The sequence below is a fragment of the Triplophysa rosa genome, linkage group LG17 (genome assembly GCF_024868665.1).
Source record: "Triplophysa rosa linkage group LG17, Trosa_1v2, whole genome shotgun sequence".
NCBI lineage: Eukaryota > Metazoa > Chordata > Actinopteri > Cypriniformes > Nemacheilidae > Triplophysa > Triplophysa rosa.
The window spans coordinates 17941324-17964328 of NC_079906.1; the positions used below are offsets into that span (position 1 = coordinate 17941324).

The 23005-nt window shown below is 37.7% G+C and overlaps 2 protein-coding genes across 4 annotated transcripts in view; one reads left to right on the top strand and one right to left on the bottom strand.

Moving 5' to 3' along the window:
* The window catches only part of faf1 (Fas (TNFRSF6) associated factor 1), a 70006-nt gene extending 59508 nt beyond the window's left edge, over positions 1–10498 (bottom strand). For both annotated transcript variants that reach the window (XM_057356354.1, XM_057356353.1), the window contains exons 1-3: positions 10207–10498; positions 7820–7888; positions 3286–3332 (exon numbers count right to left, since the gene is read on the bottom strand). In XM_057356354.1, the coding sequence (XP_057212337.1) occupies positions 3286–3332; positions 7820–7888; positions 10207–10257 (167 nt within the window). In that variant the 5' untranslated portion in view covers positions 10258–10498. The remainder of the gene's footprint in view (positions 1–3285; positions 3333–7819; positions 7889–10206) is intronic.
* A 1624-nt stretch (positions 10499–12122) lies between these two features.
* cdkn2c (cyclin-dependent kinase inhibitor 2C (p18, inhibits CDK4)) lies at positions 12123–16404 on the top strand. 2 transcript variants are annotated; one of them, XM_057356710.1, is made up of 3 exons: positions 12123–12283; positions 12455–13680; positions 15176–16404. In XM_057356710.1, exons 2-3 carry the CDS (start codon positions 13549–13551, stop codon positions 15545–15547), a joined length of 504 nt encoding a protein of 167 aa, XP_057212693.1. In that variant the 5' UTR covers positions 12123–12283; positions 12455–13548; the 3' UTR covers positions 15548–16404. The 2 variants fall into 2 exon arrangements, with proteins under 2 accessions (XP_057212693.1, XP_057212692.1); XM_057356709.1 differs by having other exon boundaries at positions 12123–13680.
* The last annotated feature ends 6601 nt before the right edge of the window (positions 16405–23005 follow it).

Sequence of the window (23005 nt, forward strand, 5' to 3'; positions counted from 1 at the left end):
CTAATTAAAACATTTTAGAAAAAAACTAAAAGTAATAGCTGGTAACACGTTTCATATGGTAAGGTAAAATGGCTTATTCTAATTAATATGCTAAGGTTTGCTTTGTTTTCACCTGCAACACATGTGGAAAGATGACACGGCCCTTGCAAGGACTTTTAAATGATGCCAGCTCCAGACTATAAAAATAATTCCTAATTTAATTTATTTTTATATAATTTTATTTTTTTCCGTTTATGTTTAATGTGCATTGTTATATTGTGACCTTGTGTGAAGCTGCTTTGCAACAGTGTAAACTGTGAAAAGCGCTATACAAATAAACCTGAATTGAATTTAATGTTTTGCCATTTAGTCAAGGACTATTCCACTGTGCACATCTAGATGGCAGTCTACACACACGTTTGAGTTGGCAACAGCGAGCGGGTCCCCGGGTCCCGCCGAGCAGAGACCCAGCTGGCGGCGGGCGAGTCAATAGGGGCACTTGAGTGAACCGTGCCATCCTACAGCCTGCAGTATGGTGCCAGCCTCCCACTGAATACGCAGGCTTGAAGTCGCCATGCCCGGCTCCATTCATAATTACGTGCCTTTGAGAAAAACATGTCCAAGCCCTTACATTCACACACCCTCCAAATAAACAGTCACAGAGCGTGCACCGTTCTGAATATATTTGTTCTTAAGACTCGAAGGCATTCATGAGCACTGACCGTTAAGGAAAGAGAAATGGACGCCGGACACAATGAGCGTTCACAAACGCCTTTTGTTGGCCAAAGTTTCAATTCCTGTTATGGGGTCAGATTTTTGTTGTTGTTGTGTGCGTGCGTGCGTGCGTGCGTGCGTGCGTGCGTGCGTGTGTGTGTCTCTCTGTCCAATTGCTTTTCTGTCACACTAGAGCGACTGAGAAAATCTAAATAAGCAGTGTGTTACACTTTGCAAACTCAGACAAACAACAAGAACGGTTTCGTTTTCAGTTGTGGCTGTCAACGGTTTAGTGCCCGACGCTGTGCCAAGGTAGTTGGCCCTTCAATATACCTTAACAACACAGTGAAGAGTCCACAACAATGAAAGCTGTCAACTATTTTCTCACCCACAAAGCAACTCAGTTTAGCTGGCAGAATTTAATTGGTTGATGGAACGCTGAAAAGCTTTACATTCAGTCTAAACACACCACAAATGAGTTCACGGTGATCCACAGCAGACCACTGTGAAAATACAAAAAAACTGCATGAAATAGTGATGTGCTGTCTGGACAAAAACAATATTTAGGGGGCACTTTTGTTGGCTACTTCTGAGCCAAATGCTAAAAACGTTTGTTAGCTGTTCCCCTCCATTAACAAGGTCATTAAGTAACTGCCATGAAAACCCTGGCAGTAAATGTGATTGTTTTATTTCCTGTGACTTTGGTGTTGAAATGCCATGAAGGAGATAATTGGTGGTGAGCAGGGAAATGAGATGACAGCCTTAACTGTCTTGCAATTTCACCGCAATGCAACACACTTTAATTGTCACTTTATTTTTCCTCTCTCTCATTAGTTTTTTTAATAAACTGTAAACGGTCCACAAAACAATACCACATCATTATCCTTTTTAGCAAGGTATTTTTTATTTCTAATGTGGTAGATGTGAAAAAATGACTTTAAAGTGTACCCAAAAATGAAAATTCTGTCATCATTTACTCACCCGCTTGTCATTTCAAACCTGTATGACTTTCTTTCTTCGGCAGAACAGAAAATAAAATATTTTAAAGAATATTGGTAATCGAACAACAGGCATACATTCACTCCTATTGTATAGACACAAAACCAATGCAAGCCAATGGGTACCGCCGTTGATTGGTTACAAACATTCTTCAAAATATCTTTTGTGTTCTGCGGAAGAAAGAAAGTCATACAGGTTTGAAACGAAAAGTGGGAAGGAAAATGATGATAAAATTGTCGATTTTGGATGAACTATCCTTTAAGCCCGTGTGACATGTCTACAAAAGTAAAAAAATATATATTATTTAAATGTGTAATGGAAGTGCCGCACTTTTAAACAAACCAGCAGCTGGCAAGGCTAAAGCCCATTGCCCATTGCGTCCAAAATTTCGGCACGTAAAAAAAAAAAACGACCTCACGTTGTGTCAATCACATTTACACACTGCCTCCGATATTTTCGTCCGTCATAAAAAAATTCAGACCGGGTTCGATTTTCTGCGTTTTTAGCATCCGTCAAGCATTTTGATTGGACTTTTTTAACAATTCAGAGACCGTACAAACAAGAGCCAAATACGAAAAACGCATACGAAAATTTCGGACTGTATGTGCAAAGACCTTAAGTGCTCAGCATTTTTTCTGGTCGCCGAGTTAACAAATTTGAACTGAGTAAAACGATGCAATTGTCAATGTCATGTTTTATTCAGGCGCAGAGCCTCTGAGGATTCATTTCTGTACCAGATATCCCCAGGACACAACAATACTAATATTAGTTGATTAAACAAACTATCTGTGAAATCAAATACATTATTTCAGCTGATTCTCCATATTGTAGCAACCAAAGCATCTAAATTTCGGACGCAATTTCGGTGTTTTGTACCGCTGTGTGTATACAATGACAATAAAGATTCATACTCTGGTGGACCGATGGACTTAGAACAAGCAGAAGCCTCTCTTGACCGCTGTCATTTTCTCATTAATAAGGTTTTAAAACATAGTATCATGTGTATACATAGATCACTGTGTTAATTTCACGGTGCATTAATATGCTAATCATGCAGCACAAATCATCTGATCAGATCTTGTCATTGTGCTGCACCTCAAAAGATGACATCATGTGCCAAAATCAATACCAAATCACTTACTGTTCATACTACATTCATAAAATTCTTATAAAACAAGACTCAGGGGTTTATTGGTTTGTCAAAAGTAAAGACCAGAGTTTTCTGAGATAACTAATCAGATAATCAGACAAGATCTCTACCAAATCGCTATGGGCTGGAACACACGCTGCTCACACACACGATGAATCCCCCCCCCTCCATTCCTTAACATCCAGTGAACTAGCAGCAGTCACAGCTGGGCCTCATTATAGCTTGGAGACAAATGCCCTTTCGAGATGAGGCTAGTCTCATTTTACGGGGCACGAAAACAGTAAGCACCTCATTCGGTACCAGAGCAGTGTTTCTTCTGTTCTGCAGTGCGAACTACTTCCAAAAGCAAAAGCAATGGAGGGCAATGTTTGTGCATAACCTTGGCAAAGGAAACCTTGAGTAGATGGTATTGGGTTCATAAATATAATGCATAATCTGCATACCTTTGCAAGATGCCATTTTCTTGTGGAATCACTCCGTTGATGGCTGCCTAAAGAGATGAGAGGCACAAAAACATGTTTAGTAAAGAGTATATAGCTTTTACAACTGACTACAAGAATTAATGAGTGTTGGCTTCTATTAAGATCATGTTCAAAAGTCAGAATGGGTAGCTGAGCTACAGAACAACCAATGACAAACTATTTTTTTCAACATCACCATCTTAGGTTATATTCAATGTATAACTGCTAAATATGATATATGACAACATACAAGATTAGAAACAATTCTTATTTAAATTAATTTCAGGTGTATAGCACTTCTCCTTAAGCTAATACTGGGGTTCAAAAGAATTCGGTCATGCCATTCCCACATAACCAGGTGCACAATTTTTGAGACACAGAAATCTTGATTAGAAATTGTGTCACAAAACCCAAAAAGGGATTGTGTGCTACATACCCCCCATCAGACTGAAGTGGAATGCACAGAGATGGGCTTGATGTGTTTGTCTGTGCGTGAGCAAGTGGGTTCTGGAGCCAGACGGTGATAAGGAGACTCGCTCAGTGGATACAGATCTGCATGGAATGCATTCTGATCGAGCCAAAAACAAAGTGTATACAGAGACGTACAAACACAATGTTTGTGTCAGATTTTTCAAGAATTTTATCCTTTGAAACGGAGATAAGACACTAAGGCCCGGTTTCACAGACAAGGCTAGTCCCAGACTTACTGAAAATAACTTGCCCTAACATATCTTCAAATATGTCAGTGCCATTGTTTTGTCTAAAGGTGCACAGAAGTAATGTGTCTTTCTAAAGCATTTTTATAAAAGTGAGTTAAATATACTAATCCAACTACAGCATAGTCCTGGATTAAGCTAAGCCTTGTCTGTGAAGTCGGGCCTAAACCGTTTGAAATCACAAAAAGTGCATTAAAAAATGGGTCTACGCTCAGCTTTAAGCACACTACGCTCTGCTAAACAAGATTTGCTCAGGTGCAGCTTGATTAAGTATATCCTGGTTTAGAGTGTTCAGCATGAGCTGTTCACACACTTGCCGGTTGTCCCGTCTCAACATAAAGAGCTCTTTTTTGCCTCCATCAACCTCAAGCAGGAACAGCAAGTCATCAGATTCACAGGTGCACTTAACCACACCGTGGGCTAGGGCTTGCTTTCTTTGAGTATCTGCCAGCATACAACCAGCTTCCTGCTAAATATAGCAAAACAGCCCGCTTTTAAGATAAAGAGCAATTTTGTGGAGGAAAACCTGTCTGAGAAACCGCAATCTCTTGACTCTTTACCTTAGATCTGTCCTGACAGAATCAGAATGAGAAAGAGCTTTATTGCCAAGTGTGCTTGGACACACAAGGAATTTGTCTTAGTGACAGAAGCTTTCAGTGCACATACAGGTTAAAACGGTGACAAGGCACAGGTAACAAAACGTAAAAATAAATATGTGAGAGACAATACGCATTTGAAAAAAGGGACAATATTAGACAAAAGGACAATAGGCAGTATATTGTATGTAAAGATATGCTATATACAAATTATACTGTGTTATTTACAAGTTATGCAGGGGAATGTGGATAGCTGGTGCTCTGTAGTGCCGACCAGACGCCAGCAGTTCAAAGAGAAAGTGTGCGGGGTGTGAGGGGTCCAGAGTGATTTCGCGAGTTCTTTTACTCACTCTGGATGAGTACAGTTCTTGGAGCGTGAGGAGGTTTGTGCCAGTGATTCGCTCAGCAGTCCGGACTATCCGTTGCAGTCTTCGGAGGTCAGATTTTGCAGCTGAGCCGAACCAGACATCTTTTCACCATTATAACAAAATACGAGGGATTGAACCATACCAGCAGAATTTCAGTGCGAGCATGAGTTACATGCAAATAAGGGCTATGGAAACTGCTACAGGACACGCCCCTTTTAGCTCCAGCACAGACGCTTGTCTACTGTGGTGTAACATCGATCACAGCAGAATAGGCCTATTTATGACACACTGTGAGGTTTGCGCTGGAGTACGAGAGGTGATACTCCACACCACAAATCACCGGAATTCAATTAAACTTTCCACATCATGTTTTTAAGAGGAGGGTTTAGGCTCGAACAAGGAATTTTTAGGACTGTCTGAATGAACTGTTTGCGATAGATAAGATGAAAGGCTGTAAAAAGGTGTGGGTATCTGCTGAGCAGACTGCAGGATACATTATTTTTTGTTCAAATAGCATTATCAATTGAAACAGACATATCATGCGCTCTGCACAGTAGAAGAAACCAGGGAATCAATATTTGATCAATGGGGGTGAAACAGTTCCTACAATTTACCACCCATGGTTTGGTGTGCAGTTGGACTGCAGTTTATCTCGTCGAACAATGTCTGTGTGTGTACAAACTGTAAGATGTCTATTTACACCAGTAATTATTTTCGTTCTCTGTATTGCACAATAAACAACCGTTAGAGGGGGGAACAATAATACTGCTCTTACATTGGATGTGACGAATGGATTAAACAAACAAAATGCAAAAGCTTAGTCATTTGCATAACGCAGCTTATACAAAACCCAAAAAGGATAAACAAATTAGACGCAGAAATGATCTCTCACTTCTTACGGTTTTGGAAGAATCTCTTGTTTTTGAACGCATCTCTGGAGTCTTTTACATTACAAATTCGATTTAGATTTTGATTGATTAAATAATTACTGGGAAATTACAAAATATACATCTTAACTTTTAAAAGTGCAGTGATATTGTATTTATTTCATAATGTCTTATCACCGTTAAAATATTAATCAAAATGTGAATTAATGCATACAGCACCGTAGCAAATTTGAACCATTGCACACCTGTTAACTCTTATCTTATTAATGTCTTATTATCTCTGCAAAAATAAGATAACTCTGGAAACGTACAGTGCCCTCCACTATTATTGGCACCCTTGGAAAATATGAGCAAAGAAGGCTGTAAAAATAAATCTGCATTGTTTCTCGTTTTGATCTTTTATTTAAAAAAAATATACAAAATTCCAACATTTCATTGAAGGAAAACAATTTGAAGTTGGGGGAATATCACATTGTAAAAAAATATTTTTCTTCCATACATGTTGGCCACAATTATTGGCAACCTTGTATTTAATACACTCCGCAACCTCAATTTATAAGAAAAACAGCTCTGAGTGTTTTCTTTTCAGACTGATGAGGTTTGAGAATACATTGAGAGTCATCCGGGTCCATTCCTCCAAAAAGAATTTCTCCAGATCCTTCAAATGTTGGTGCTCCCTCTTCTTCAGTTCATCCCACTAATTTTCTATAGCGTTCAGGTCAGGTAACTGGGATGGCTATGGCAGGATCTTGATTTTGTGTTCAGTGTCCCATTTTTTGTTGATTTGGATGTTTGTTTTGAACCAATGTGCTGATGGAAGATCTAACCATGACCCATTATAATATTTCTATAAGATAAAATATTGTGTTATTGCTGCCAAAAAAACTCTTTTCATTTCATATGGCCATAGACCCCAGTCCTGTTTGATGTTCCAGTATGGTAAATTAATATGGTGGAGTTTATTTTTGCATGAAAGCAGAAGATTTGTTTCTTGAACAGTGTCCCAAACAACTTGTGGTGATGGAGGTGCAGTTTTTCTTTACTAAAATAACACTAAAATTCAACTAATTTCTGCAATTCCCCATCTGTGATCTTTGAAAAGTCTTTGGCCACTCAAAATATTTGCTTTGCTGTGCGTTAAGACAATATAGACACACACTCTCTTTCTGGCAGATTTGCAACATCTCCAGTCCATTAAAACTTCTTAATTATTGCCCTGATGTTGGAAATGGGAATTTTTATTGTTTCAACCATTTCCTTTTAAACCCACTCCTCAACCATCTTTTGCTGCTCATCAGAACTATATTCTTTGGTTTTACCCATTGTGATGAATGATTAAGGGGGTTTAGGCTTTGTGTTACTTAATATTATTCTCCTGTGAAACAAGAAGTCATGACTGGACAACATCATGTTTCTAGTCACCTTGGTGTGCTCAGAAAATGTAAATATTAATGGGAATATACTTGGAAGCTATTTTACTCATAAGAATTTCTAGGGGTGCCAATAATTGTGGCCAGGGTGTATTAGAGAAAAACTTTATTTCCACAATGTGAAATTCCCCCTACTTCAAATTGTTTTTGAATTTTGTAGATTTTTTAAATAAAAGATCAAAACAAGAAACAATGCAAATTTATTTTTACAGCCATCTTTGCTCATATTTACCAAGGGTGCCAATAATAGTGGAGGGCACTGTATATCAGTTACAAACAGACACATTTTTGTCATCACCCGTTGCAGCGTTTTGGCAAATGGGAAAGTGAAGTCAGTTCTACAGAACTGTGCCCGAATGTTCTGTGAACAACGGTACCATCACACAGTGTGTTTGTGAAACACAGTGGCTTTTGTCTTTAAAGCTTTACCACAAGCCATGTTTAAATAGTTTTGTGGTGTGAAACTAACTTTGCTAAATCTGTTGGTCACAACTCATTGATAAACCAAATACATCTTACCACTAAATCCCAGTTGTTCAGTTCTAGAAGTGTGATTGCTTCAGCAATATTGTCAATACCGGTACATGCCTGAAATAAAATGAACAGACAAAGTTGTTTAGATACGTACATATTGAAAAATAACAAGGCGGCGTTGTTTTAATATAGAACAGGAATTAAAGTGGTTAAAGGGGTCATATGGGTCATCATTTTCTGTGTCTTTGGTGTGTTATAAATTGCCGTTAAATTGCCCATGCATGTATTAGACACGTACAATTGCAAAAATTAAAGTGTCGGAACAAAAGATGTAGGGCTGCAACAACTAATCGATAAAATCAATAATAATCGATAATGAAATTTGTTGTCAACGAATTTCATTATCGATTAGTTGGTCTGTGCTGTGCTGTGGTCGCACTTGCGAGCTGCGCAGTTATAAATCAAGCGCGTCTTCTTCCCTTTTAAAATTACCGTTTAACATGTGTCTCTCCGTGCAGCATGAGCTGCGCAGTTTTAAAGTCAGACGTATCACTCCGTGGATGCGTCTCTTCGTGCAGCGCGAGATGCGCAGTTTTAAAGTCACACGTGTCTCTCCGTGCAGTGCGAGGTACGCAGTTTTAAAGTCAGACGTGTTTTGCATGCATCTCTTCAAGCTGCGCAGTTTTAAAGTTTAAAGGGGAGAGGTCTCTTAAATGACAAAATTAAAGATTATATTAGTAAAAAACCAATTTGTGGCGTTTGCACTTTGCAAAGTACATAATACCCTGATTTGGTGGTTTATTTAGTTCAGAGGTGGGAAGTAATGAAGTACATTTACTTGAGTACTGTACTTAAGTACACTTTTTGAGTATCTGTACTTAAGTATTACTTTTTCTGCTTACTTTTTACTGTACTTCACTACATTTGAATGACAAATATCTCACTTTTCATGGCACAAAAAAATTATTTCCTTGGCCGACCCTCCCATCGCTCCCACGTTTGGGAGAGACTATTGTCAGTTGCTTCTAATATGACACAACTGAATCAACTCACCAGGTGTGTTAATTATGGAGACATTCACAACATTTTGGGAAAGGCTAATGAGTACAGTTGTGTATACTTTTCCCATATCTGATTTACTTATTATAAGCAAAAGATGTAATTACATTTATCCGATTAATCGAAAAAATAATCGCCCAACTAATCGATTATCAAAATAATCGTTAGCTGCAGCCCTAAAAAGATGCATTCTATCTAAAAGCGAATGCTCACCCAGACCTGCTTGTCGTGTAACCACACCCCCACAAATCTAAGTCAGTTCATGGTATGATTTGACTAAGAAAATGTATCAAATGTATACGCAAGTAAGGTGGGCGTACCTGTCAGTACAATTGCGTTACAATCACAGCACACCTCGCTTGTCAGAGCAATGAGCTCTGTTAAAAATCTGCATGTTTCAGAGAAGCGGGGCAAAGAGAAGATTGCAAACATGCACGGTATGTGGAAAATACAGTGTTATTGAACCTTAAATCGTGTATACACATTGCATTACATCTAAAACAAACGATAATATTCGTTTTAGCAGTGTCATATGACCCCTTTACAAAACATTCTGTGAGGTTTCTCTCTATATAATTCATAAATTAAAATGTTGTTGCAGGCTATAATTGTACAATATTTAATTAATTTAGAAATAAAAAAGTTTAACATTTCACATAAGCAATGTCAATAAAAGTTTATTCAAATCCTATTGAAACAACAAACATTACATCAGATGCTTTTTGAAAACATCTCTTTTATTGTCACAATGGTGCACCTCAATTTTAGTGGGTGTCTGTCACCTGATGATGTTTTAATAAGTTTCTTCTCTAAGATATAATGCTTATTGAAAAGGCACATTCAGAAAATAACACCACCTAGTCCCAGTAACGTACTTATTGACTAAATGTAAACAATCAAGCTGAATATCAACAGTCTGTCTGTCTGCTGATGTCAGCGTGGACAACAACCTCGATAAGTGTAAACAAATCATTCGGCACGATGTGCAAATAAACAAACTCAAACCAGACACAGCTTCAATCTATGCAAAGTCATCTGACAGTTTCAGTTCAGACAGTGGCCATTACGGGGTCAGGAAAAGAGAGATTCAGATGACAGTTCCGCTATGCCTGTTCGTTCAAGATAAACAGGCGACATGAAAATGATGCCTTTTGTAAACTGATCATTCGCACTTTGTCCGGCCAGATGGCTTTCAGACTTCATTTTTTCTTACTATCTGAAACAAAGCCACTGACAGCTGATCACCTCAAGACATGTCAACAAAGATGAGTGACTCAATACCCGTTACCGTGCGAACACGAACACCCGGCCTGATCTAAACCTCAAGACCTTTTAACCGATAGATGATGTTTACTGAAACGAAAAAATCTCACCTGAAAATCGGCCAGGATCATTTCTCTGTCCATGTTGCTATCGGAGGCCATTGCTTTGACAGGCTAACGACACATGTAAAAACCCCAAAAATATAAACCTCCGAATTCAGAAGAGCAACAGAGGACACGGCTTGTCAGTGTGTGGCAAGTAACTGATATATACACACTGCTCTTTAAGCCCGTGTTGACAACGTAAGATGGATTTCAGTTTTTTCTGTTATCGTCACTTTGCTGTTCTGGATCAGCGTTCAAAGCAACGAAAACATTTTACGGCTGCCGCAAAGGAGTGTCGTACATTCATTGTCGCGAGACCTTGCTCTGTTTTTTAAAGGAGCAGCGGACAGCGGGGCGGTATTAAAGTTGAATGAAATGTCAGAGGCGAATTGTTTGCTACTTTGTTACGTGTTAGGCGAGCGTTTTTATCTAGCAGAACTGTTTTTGTGATCTGTTGGCAGCGTTTTAAATGATTGTTTTGATTGTAGCAACTCTGTTTTGTATGTGTGTTTTCTACTGATTTAACTTGTTATTGTTTGGTAAGTAAAGGTATTACACTCCCGGCCGAAATGATAATTTACGTATCACGTAGTGATGATAAATCATCTGTTTATAGGAACTGATTTCATTTTACTCCCCTAAAAATATCTTAAACCAGCCTACACTTGCCTGATGATCATAGCAAGTCTTTTCAGCATGTCAGGGTGAGCCATCAACCCCTCTAAAGACCCACTTGCCCAGGTTGAGTGACCAGCTAAAACTTGGTGGTTTAATCGTTTTTTTCGTCAGGGCTGGTAATCTAATGCCCAGTTTCAAAGACACTGCTTAAATCTAGTTCCAGACTAAAATAAGTTTTTGAGCTGGCTTAACTGAAAATAATTTCCCCGGGCCTATTTTAAAATATATCAGTGCCATTGTTTGTCTCAAGATGCACACCAGTAATGTTAAATGGCTTAAATATCCTAATTTAACTGAGGCATGGTCCTGAATTAAGATAAACCTTGTCTGTGAAATTGGGCCTAAATGCACTTGGCCTTTAGTTCAAATGTATGGTTTATTGTGTAGGACTACACTTGTTATTGTTTTTTAATTCACATTTTTGCTAATTATATATTATTAGCTTTCCTGTTATACCAGTTACTACAAACATTAGGGCCTAATTCTAGCCAAAATAAAACAAAAAATAAGTAAAACGCCAAATATATATATTTAAAATCCTGTACGAACTTTGAAAACTAAATAAATGTAAGGGTGCAACTCAGTTCACATGACTGATTTTAAATCTTACTCTGTTTTGCCTCGAATACTTAAGTAAATTTAACAAAGAACGCAGTTTTCGAGATAATATACTGTTATTGGTAATGCTAACCCTGCAAAGCCTTAGGGATACTTCTTTCAAAAATGAAAATTCTGTCATCATTTACTCACCATCGAGTTGTTCCAAATGTGTATACATACGGAGAAAGATATTTGGAATAATGCTTATAACCAAACAGATCTCAACACCCATTGACTACCATAGTAGGAAAAAAACAATGGTAGTCAAAAGTGCCCCAGAACTGTTTGCTGTCCTACATTCTTCAAAATGTCTTCTTTTGTGTTCAACAGAACAAAATAATGATCAAGTATTTTTTCCTACAATGGTAGTCAATGGGTGTTGAGATCTGTTTGGTTATAAGCATTATTCCAAATATCTTTCTCCGTGTTCATCAGAACAAAGAAATGTATACACATTTGGAACAACTCGAAGGTGAGTAAATGATGACCGAATTTTCATTTTTAGGTGTGAAGTATCACTTTAACGTGGGAACTCAAAAACGAACGTTCAGCGTGACAAAATCTGTGAGAAAGCAGAATGTGCATCTCTCAGCCTCTCCCCAGTTACCGTTAAGTCCCGCCTCAATTCGCGGCTGTTAGTCAAAGTCGGCGGAAGTGTCGGCCCTTTATTTCAAAATCGGAGTGATGTCAAACAACAGCGGCAGGCTCACAAAGTCAGCTGTCTTCCAGCCACCATATTCACCACCTACACACCAGGATTAAGAAGTTACGACGACCCCCGGGATGTAGCCTATACATTCTGCAGGTAGCGAATACAATGTTTTTATTTTAAATAGCCACCACGACGTCGCCCATCATCGGCTTAATCGTCACAGTGTATCTGAACCTATACGCGCAGGCGATTACAACATCTATATATATTCATGCGTGCGGTTTGAAATGCTTCACTAAGCAGCGTTTGAATCTCTTCTTGCAGGCTGAAAACCTGTTAAAGATCATGCGTGTCAGTTAGATATACCTTGCCCTCGGCTGGCGGACCAGTGTGTGTCAGTTATCCGTTTCATGTCAACTTTGACCGATTTGATGTGCAGATCAAGGAAAATTTGCATTTGACGTTTTATACTATCAAAGGTTTTCTCCCTTTCAAAATGGGCGGGAAGCTTGCATAAAACTCAACGCAGCATTGGATGGACTTATCTAATTCCCTCGCGGAACAACAGTGTACCCCGTGTAGTTTTTTTCCTCTTTCATGCAGGGGTCGTTTGAAGACGGCGATAGTGGCTTGAATTGAAATGACAACATCTGCGAATGCCACGAACGGATCGCAGTTCTTCAGCCCATTGCACCTGCATATAGTTAATATCAAAGGACTCGTGAAAGGGCACGGAGGAGAAGTCCCAGATACGAGCATGTTTTCATGTAGACCGAGGGACTGCTATTTTCTGCTATAGACCTTTGAAGGGCTTGAATGTGAGATCATTTGTTCCTGGACTTGTTTTGGTTTTCATCACGCGAAAAACGAGACGTTCATATCTGCCGCCTCCATACCAATAGGCTTTGCGCGCAAGCGCTTTTTTTCTCTTCTCCACCACGGTGCTTTGTGTATTTAGGATGAGTAAAACAACGTAAGTCTCGGTTTTATTTCTAATAAATAGGCGTTTGGGAGTCAAGCCTTTACGTTTATCACAACCGTGGTGTCTGGACAGAAAGCTTAATGTCATGCACGGACACGGGGAGGAACTTCTCACAGAGGTCGTATAAAAGAGGATGTGTGTTTTAATTTTTCGTATTTTTCCCCCTAAAATCGATAAACGTATGTGTTTGATCGCTATGGTGTGACATCCCTGTTTTCTGCGCTAGTTCTGATGGCTTCAGTAGGACGATATTAACGTGGGCGGACCTTGGCTCATCTCCAACGGATATTTTTTTAGGGGGGCTAAAGGATCGGACTATTTACTACAGCTTTGTAGTACTTCTCGTCACCATCAAGATTTTCCATATAAACCAACGGACATCTTTTAAAGCTAAGATCAGAGACATTCTACCTCTTCAGCACTTTGTCAGGATATAATGGCCGAAGCCACGGCTATAGATAGGTTGAGCACTGCAGCTGCGAGAGGAGATCTGAAGGAAATTGAGACGATATTGCAAAGCAACGTTAACGTTAATGAAAGGAACAAGTACGGCAGGACACCATTGCAGGTTAGACTCAAATCTTTCATCAGCTTTTACATCTAACGACATGTGGATGTGAATGTAAACCATAACTGGACAGTTCACGTGTGTTGGTTGTTCAGCATTTGAAGTAGGCTACAAAAGATAATTTAGTTGGCATTTTTAAAACAACGGCGTTTACAATGCACGGTGCATCAACACAAAAAAAATTGTTTTGTAGCCCGTGTAAGTAGTAATGACTCGTTTGGTTTACCTTAACATTTGTTGTTGAGCACCACGTATCCACCTGTTGCACATGATTTCTTAATATATCAGCAAATTCGATTTCAAAATGACAAGGCCTCTTCCCTCATGCATAAAATAGTTTACATTATTATTATTATGTTATTTGGAAAGTCAAAGTAAAAAAAGTTGCATCGCACCCTAGTCACGGTCAGATTTGACATTTTAGTTTTTGATCAGTCTTACTTTTGTCAGTCTAAATGTTAGTGAATTCAACAAAATAGACAGGCTAAAATATTAAGAACACTTTTTGATGAGCACGCAGTTTAAATTTTTATTGGCAATAAGACCCAATATGTTTGTAGATGCATGTTTATTGTTTCTTTTAAGGGGAAATATAAAACTTATTTTGAGCGTCACACAGAGGTTATTTTACGATGTTATTATTATACAAGTTATTTTACAAGTTTACATGTAAAGATATTCACATGTGAATTAATTATTCTGAATCAGATTATCAAAAGGCCTGCAGGATTTAATCCAAACACAATGTTACAGCTGTTAACATTAAAATTATGTTTCATTCAGCCTGAAACAGCACTGGATTACACATGAATCTTGTGTCATATTCACACAATATTCACTCCTGGTTTTGGAATGAGTGATTTTGGGTTTTGAGTCTGCTCACTGGGTAATCCCCATTCTCGGTGTGCGCAACCCTCTACCAATGTCTGTTGGTATACTGCTAAAACTAGATGTGCATATTTAAATATTGTTTTAATATACTGGTAAACTTCCAGGTAAAATTTACATAAATACAACAGATAGTATTTGTGGGAATTATAACGTGAAACCCTATGTCACCTGAAGCAGTAGGTTATAATTTGTCTGCTCAAAATTCAGTTGTATCTATGTCATCAAAATTCATATCTACCACAAGATATTAGCCTACATGTCGTTGGCATAGTCATTTAAACTAACAAACGAACTTTTTATTGCATGAAAACTATAACAAAGCAAATTCTGAAAAAGAACGCAAATTGCAAGAAATATTAAAATTATTGCTTGTGACCCCGTGCAATAAAAACAACACGATTATTTTGACGTTAACATCAGGTGTAAATAACGTACACTAATAATGTATTAATGTTTAGGCGTAATCTAAAAAACACACTTTCAAGATTATTAAATTAAAACCATCATGTTTGGTACACACTCAAGATTGGTTTGATCGATTTTTTCCTTGAGATCCAGGATCAACACACCTTAACACTTGATTTATGTTTGGGTTGCATCTCAGGTGGTGAAACTTGGCTGCCCGTCCGTGGCTTTGGCGCTACTTCTTGCAGGCGCGGACCCAAACGCGCGCGACCCCATCGGAGGACTGGCCGTCAGTCACGATGCTGCAAGAGACGGATTTCTGGACACCCTACAGGTGCTCGCGCAGAATGGTGCTGATGTCAATCTCCTTGACAACGATGGCAACCTGCCTCTGCATCTGGCTGCGCGGCAAGGACACCTAGATGTCGTGGAGTATCTCGTGTCTCAGTGCAACACGCAGCCCTTTCAGCCAAACGCAAAAGGCTACACACCTCGTGATCTGGCGTTTATGCACAAACAACACAGGACTGTGGAGTGGTTAGAGAGCATTGTGCATTCAGAATCAGCATAGAGATTTTAAAGAGACTCGGAGAGAGAGACTGGCCTAAAGGCCTATGTTATTTGATGTGTAACAGAGGTAGCAGATGCGATTTGTTGCATTAAAGAAAATTCTGCTAACTACCTCTTATTGAAACTTATATATAAAATATTGGAGTTCGGACTCAGGGGCGTGTGTTTTTGTGAAGAACAAATAATTTTTCAATTGACGTTACTGGTAATCCACATGACTTTTATAAGGATAAAAAATAATTGATTGGCTGAATTGTTCCTGTTTTGTTCAGTTTTTTCTGGGAGGGGTGTCTCGGACATTTAAATATTTCTTTATGGCTGTTGATAAATATTTTTCTGCATTTCTGATTTAGAGATAATTTCACTAACTTTGTTAAACTTCAACAAAAAAGTCAAACGTGTGCTATATGTCCAATACAAAATAACTCAATTGTTTGTTGATTATCTGGTTAATTGCATTAAGTGTTTAAAAATATACTTTTTAGTTGCACTATAATTCCCCTAACATAACCGATTGCTCTTTGTTATGTTTGTTTTTATGACAAGGAACTTGCACTTTTGCTTGTAATATATTTTAACATTTTGTCAGGATTTAACTGTGAAAGAGTGCCTTTTGTCCAATTGAAAATATTAAATCTTTGCTAAACAACCAAAGAGCTGTTAAACGGTTCCAGTATCACGAAGTGTGTTTAACTCTGGCCTAGAGTCACTGATATACGGGTAGGCCTAGAAAACATTTGACTGTATTAAATAGGTTATAACAACCTGGACACAAATAAAATATTGGACTGAACGTTGAAAACTGCTGTTTGATGTTGTCAAATGTTCAAAACACACAAATAAAACGCTGTGACGTTAGTAATGGTTTTCGTCTGTTCTTTAAGTGTTTAAGTCTATGGATACGTTTGGAACAGATGAGATGTTAAGTTTGTGATAAATAGTTGTCTGTATGTAAGCAAAATAACTTCACCACTGACAATAAACAGTTAAGCTGTTTTGGCTTTCTTTCTAGTTAAAAAGCGAAAGTAAATTAATACATTTTCCCCACGGTCCTTTGATTCATTTGATGACAATTACATTTACCTTTATAAACATATTAAATATATATCGAATGTATGCTAAAGAAATGCATGCACAATGAAATAAAAATAAAAAGGACCGTAAAATGCAAATGCATCATGTGGGCACATTATTTTTGTCTCTCCAACCGTCTCGCAGTAATCTCAAACAAATATTTTGACTTGTGGTGTATGGCAGTCATTCATTTCAAAACACGACCACGACTTTCAGTGAATGGAAACGTTTAATCACGAATCCATTTCCAATAACGTGCCCATATCATCTTAGAAAAGACGCGCGTCCTCATGTATGTGGCTCGTGCGTAAAAACGAATGCTATTATGACCTTTGTATAATAGAAAAATGAGATGCAGTAAATGATAAAATGGTGACTGTATGTGAGGGGTTTCATAGCCGAGCAGGCAATGAAGCTGCAACAGAAATCCGTTACATCGGTGGGAGGAAACAGTGCCGTGAGCAATGCCAAGATTTTCAAATTCAGGCGCTTTCAGTGTAAAAACGGTCACGTTTCTCTCCAAACGCACTGTGAAAGAAAATGCGAGACATATCGTTTATAGGGAAATCGTCGGCGCTTTCAAAACGTACTTATTATGAATTTTGGAGATGTCATGAAATCATCTTCCTGGTTGCACGGCTTCACACATGCTGCGTAAAAACGCGCGCTTCTTTATCGCCCAATATTTTTTTAAACCCAATCAAATATACATTTGGCTATTATTCAACTCTCAACACGAGTGTTTATCGGCTGTCATCGATGAAAAGGTAAATAAACCGCGTCTAAATGAGTGTGTAAACTCTAGAAAATATGTTTCAAAGACTTGTTTAGAAATGTCTCTGCACGGTTTAGCACTTGTTTAAGGCAACAGATTGCAAACAATATTTTGAAATAGAAAACCTTTTTAATCATTAAAAGAATTGTGTGTGGGTTAGTTAAAAAATAATAGACATTCGTGTAACTAGCATGTGTAATGTTGAATGTATAGCATTATATTATTTAAAAACGAAAGTCAAATGCAAATTTGTCACAGTTTAGAAATAAATGTTTTAATAAAAGGATAGACAGTTGTAAATATAAATAAAATAGCCTATTATGCCAACGAAGACCACATTACATGTCTTTCCGAGTTATCTTTACATAGCCACATTATAAATGTTCGTCCATAAATCTTAGCTAGCCCTACATTATAATATTGTGATAAATTTGTTATATTATGCTATATTGTTAATAAATCGTAGCATATCAACGCTAAGAACATCAATAATGTAATTTTTCTGCATTTGGTGTTGAGGTCTCTGACCTTTTGAGAAGGGTGAAGTACATAACTGATCTTATTTTAACACGTTGTTGGAGAGACCTTTTATATTATTTTAATACTGGTAAAACAAATTAGATCAGGCTTCATTCTGCTTACATGAATCTCTGTAAAACAGATCCTCATCTTGAATAATGCTGTTTTAACCCCAGAATGGGTCACACAAAGACAAATTTCGATATTGTAGTTATTGCCCCACTATGAGGGCAGATTTGAGATAAAATGAGACATTAGAGATTGTCATGAGGCAGACTTTTCCATCTGCATTTCACAAACACTTGACACAGCCTGGGCCAAGAGGTTATTATGTATTTTTGCTGTCCCTAATGGCTCAATCTGCAATATTTTGCCTCTGTCCCACTTGAATGTCAAAATCCTTATTATACTTGCACCAACCAAAATATGAGAGAAAATGAAGTATTGTTTGTTATCTAAAGCAGTGATTATCAACTGGAGACACATATACCCCAGGGGTAATAAACAGCTTCCAGAAGGTATGATTTGGCTTTGTTACTCTTGTAAAACGTGTTGATTTAAGCAACTAATCAGGATTAATCTCATTAAATTTGAAGTCTTTTTAAGAAAAGAAAACAAAATAAAATAATATGGCTTATGTGTGCAAATTTTATACATGTGATGACCATAGCTGAATGTATTTTACGGCCAAAAGGCCAAAAGTGATGTTCAACTTTGAAACATGGATGTCTTTGTCCTTTATTCAAATAAATTGTTAAATACATGAATTTGTGTTTAGATTGCAAATGAAAGTTTTGGGAAGAATTTAAGGAGATTTGTCTTAAAATTACACATGCACAAAGCTTATGTCAAGACCCAGTAAGATGACTGCTGAAAAGAGGAGCAACAAAATATGAATAACTTATTTAATTATAGCCAATTTATGCTTTATTTCCTGTGAGCTTTCTGTTTTTTTTATGCACTTTTGTAGTTAAATAAATCCTACATTTGATTTGCTGCATTTTACCTGTTTGCCAAATAATTTTGTCAAATAAAAACCTTAACCAAGTTGTGTTTTTGCCATACGCTCCATATAAATATTGTATACAAACATGCCCTCCAGTGACTTTTGCCCACTACTGTATGTGAGGGGTACTTGGAAGGACACAGAAAAGCAACATTCATCTAACAACATTCATCTGGTTTTAATCTCTATATGTTTATCTAAGCAGAAGTGTTTTTTCTCTACCAATACAACAGTGTGTGTGCATACAACTTCTTGTAATGTACAAATACAAATAATGATAATATAAAACAGCTCAGAACTGTCTTGCTGTGTGGTTGAAAGTTTATATAGAACACAAAATAAAACACCCGCTGCTTTACAGCCAAAGCGCCATTGATTTTGTGGGCAATATAACAAGTTTCCTGCTTTGTAATTTATGAGCATTACAAGAGCTTGTGTGAGCAGCTACCAGGTGGAGGGCCACTTGAAAGCTTTGCTTTCCCACTGAAGGGTGATACAATATGTCCAAAAGCCCTGTGGTGGTGAGACATTGGGCAATCAACAGGGCCACTTTTATCAGACTTGGGAAAGACGGCTGTGCATTTTGCTTCCCATTTTCATGAGAATTCATTTGTGGTTGCAAATGACTGACAGGACGGAACTCAATACAAGTCCTGCTTCCTACCACATTCTGCAGGCGGAGGCTTGTGATACAAATATGATGGCCAGTGTTTCAGTATAAACGCACACAACTCTGCAACGTTTTTACCCAGGTTGCTTTGATGTGCTCTGGTGTGTCCCTGTTACTAAAGTCATGAATTTGTGAAACTGCTTGCTCAACCGTGTCTAGCAATGCTGAAAGATGACATGGCTGATCTGCAGCATACCAATGGCCCTCATTTGCTTCTCATAACATTCAAAATATTTCAGAATGTGTTGAAAATGTATTGCAATTTTTTGTATGAAATGACAGGAAATTGTTTCATATGGACCCTAACAAGGACTTTATCTGTAAGGTTTTGAGTCACACATCCAATTCTGCAAGTGCTTTTTAGTCAACAAGCAAATGCAATAATACCACAATTGCATACATAAGGCAAGGTCCAGCAATAAATTAAAAGATATATTTCAAATTAGGAGTGTCACAATATATCAGTATTGGCAATAACCATGATATTAATAACCGTAATTACTGATATCGTGTTAATACTACACATGATAATATTGTGAATGCCAGTATTTCCTTGAAACTCCAACATAGTAGGTGGAGGTGTTACATTATATTTTGATTCACAATTGTTGCAAACTCTCTGCTTTCTTCCACTTGTAGTATTTTGAGTGTAATTCATTGGCCACAAAATAAACTAAAATAAAGGTGAATTAGAATTAAATAATTATTTTATCACAATGAATCTTTTTTTGTGAATTCTTTTGGCCACGTTGTGACAGCCCTATTTCAAATTTAAATTAAATGCAGTTTTGCGTATTTGCTTTACTGTTCATATTTACCTGCAAAGCTGTTGCCTAACTAGCCAATACATTTTTTAACAGCTATATCTTAAAATGTCTTAAAACAGCAGGTTTCTATTTTGAAAACTTACCCCATGAAATGTAGCCACGGTCATTGTCAGAGGCGTGTCCCTGGCGTTTTGATGAGGGAGGTCCAGTGCTACACCTTAGGCCCAACACATAAGATTAGAAATGATCTTACTATAAGAAATATTTGAACTGGAGTAAAATGCATGCACGTGTGAACAGTGTGTAAATAAACCATTTAAATATACACAACGTACAATACTAACTAATAAACTGGTACCAAAACACCGGTGTCGGTGATGGCCATCACGCAGCAAAACAAATTCGATTTCTGAATAACACTTTTAGCCACTCGAAACCATAAACGTTTTACCATTTGCTGCCAAATGTGAGTGTCTTCTAAAAAAAACAAAGTTAAAACATTGTGGAGACTTTTTGCAACAACTGGACATAGCCTACAACACGAGTGACTAGGCAGTGCATGTCTGCCTGAATAAACGTCAGTAAGCGCTCTCTAGCGACGCACAATGCTACTGCAGCTGTGTTCTAGCTTAGCTTTATTGCTTTTAAAAAGGAAACTCAACAGTACATTCCGGCTTTTTCATATTCTAAAAACACCAAAGCCAATAAAACTTTAGACCTGTGCTTATTTTTTAAAATATTCTGTTAAAAGTAACTGTGCATTATTATTATTATTGTTTTACTGAATAATTCTTTCTTGTATTTTTTTTATGTTGACGTTGTCGCTCTTGTTTAATTTATTTCTCCTTGTTTTTCCGGGATTTTTTTTTGTTATTGTTGTTTTTCTCAACCTACTTGTAATTTGATGAACATGCATGGTGTCAATGAGCAAATACCTGATTTCTATTGCAGGTTTGATGTTGATTCTTATGACTGTAGTGATACATTGGGGGCCAAATGTATTGATGACTCTGTATCTAAACCTCAAATGAGGTTTTTAAAGGTCTTGACACAAAAAAGGCAACTGGGCCGGATGGTCTTTCTACTTTTATTTTGAGAACTTTTGCAGAAGAGTTAGCCCCCGCATGGGCGGATATTTTTCAGAGGTGTTTTGATCTACATACTATTCCACATATTTGGAAAAAATCTATTATTATACCAGTTCCAAAAAGACCCAGTCCTCTAGAGTACGATGATTATCGCCCAGTTGCCTTAACTTGCATTGTTATGAAGTGTTTGAAGAGGATTATGGTGTGGAGGCTTAGGGAGGAGGTTAACGACCAAATTGACCCTTATCAGTTCGCCTATCAAAGGAACAGGGGCACTGATGGTGCGATTACTGTGGTGCATCATGTCTTAAAACATCTGGATCCCAAAGCGTATGCCAGTCTGCTCTTTCTTGATCTGAGCTTTGATTTTAATAACGTGAAGCCACACCTTATGCTCTCCAAACTAAAGAGTATGGCTGTTAACCCTTATATCATTAAATGGTTCCATGCATTCCTTGTTGGTAGGACCCAACAAGTTAGAATCAAGCAGACTCTTTCTGAGTGCAGATCTATCAGTATTGGTGTCCCCAAGGGTTGCGTTTGTTCACCACTCTTATTTACATTGTATACAAATGAATATAGGAGCCACCATCAGGGGAATATTGTGGTTAAATTCTCAGACGAGACCCCCATTTTTAGGTCGTCTGTGTAAGGATGAGGATATTCTGCATTATACTACAGACTAGAGATTGCAAACTTTGTTACATGGAGTAGAGAACATAGTCTTGTAATTAATGTTAGCAAAATGGAAGAAATGATCTTTAATCAGGAATTGTTAGGCAACCGTTTACCCATCATGATTAGATTAACAACGAGCCTGTTAGACAGGTTGCTTCATATAAATACTTGGGTTTGATAATTGATAATAATTTAACTTTCTTGGGAGGGGCATGTGGATAACTTGGGGAGAAGGGTGCAACAAAAATGTTACTTTCTTCAAAGGCTCAGACTGTTTGGAGTTGCTCAGAGGGTCATGTTATTGTTCTATCATGCCTGTATTCAATCGATTTTACTGTATGCTTAGTGGCCTGGTTTGGTAAACTGAAAGTTACTGCTAGATCTCAGCTGCATGGTTTGGTGTGTACAGCAATGAAAGTGGTAGGTCTGTGGGTTTTCCCCAATCTTCAGTCTATTTTTAACCAGCATGTGCTGAAACAGGCAAAGAAAATGATTCACCCTTTTCATGTGCTCCATCTAGAATTTGAACTACTGCCGTCTGGTCAACATTTTTGTACTCCAAGGTACAGATACCACCGTTATAAAAACTCTTTTGTTCGTCTGGGTATAGGGTTGTTGAACTCAAATACAAAGGATGGGACTGTGTGAGGGTTTTTGTTTATGGGTGATTGTTATTTATGTTGGAACTTGTTTGTACAGCTTTACCTGCATTGCCCAAAACAAATTTCCCTTAAAGGGACTAATAAAGTAATAATAATAATTTGTTTTCTAATGTATTGTATCTGTAATCTTGCTTGAAATGTGTAATTACTAACGTTAAGCTTTATACTTCTTTGTATTTACCCTTGGCAATAAAAAAAATTGAGCAGGGTTTGTGACGCT

Excerpts from the sequence above, each read along its gene's own strand:
- cdkn2c (XM_057356709.1), top strand. The coding sequence starts at position 13,549 with ATGGCCGAAGCCACGGCTATAGATAGGTTGAGCACTGCAGCTGCGAGA. Across the intron at positions 13,681-15,175 it reads ACGGCAGGACACCATTGCAG|GTGGTGAAACTTGGCTGCCC; the intron begins GTTAGACTCAAA and ends GTTGCATCTCAG.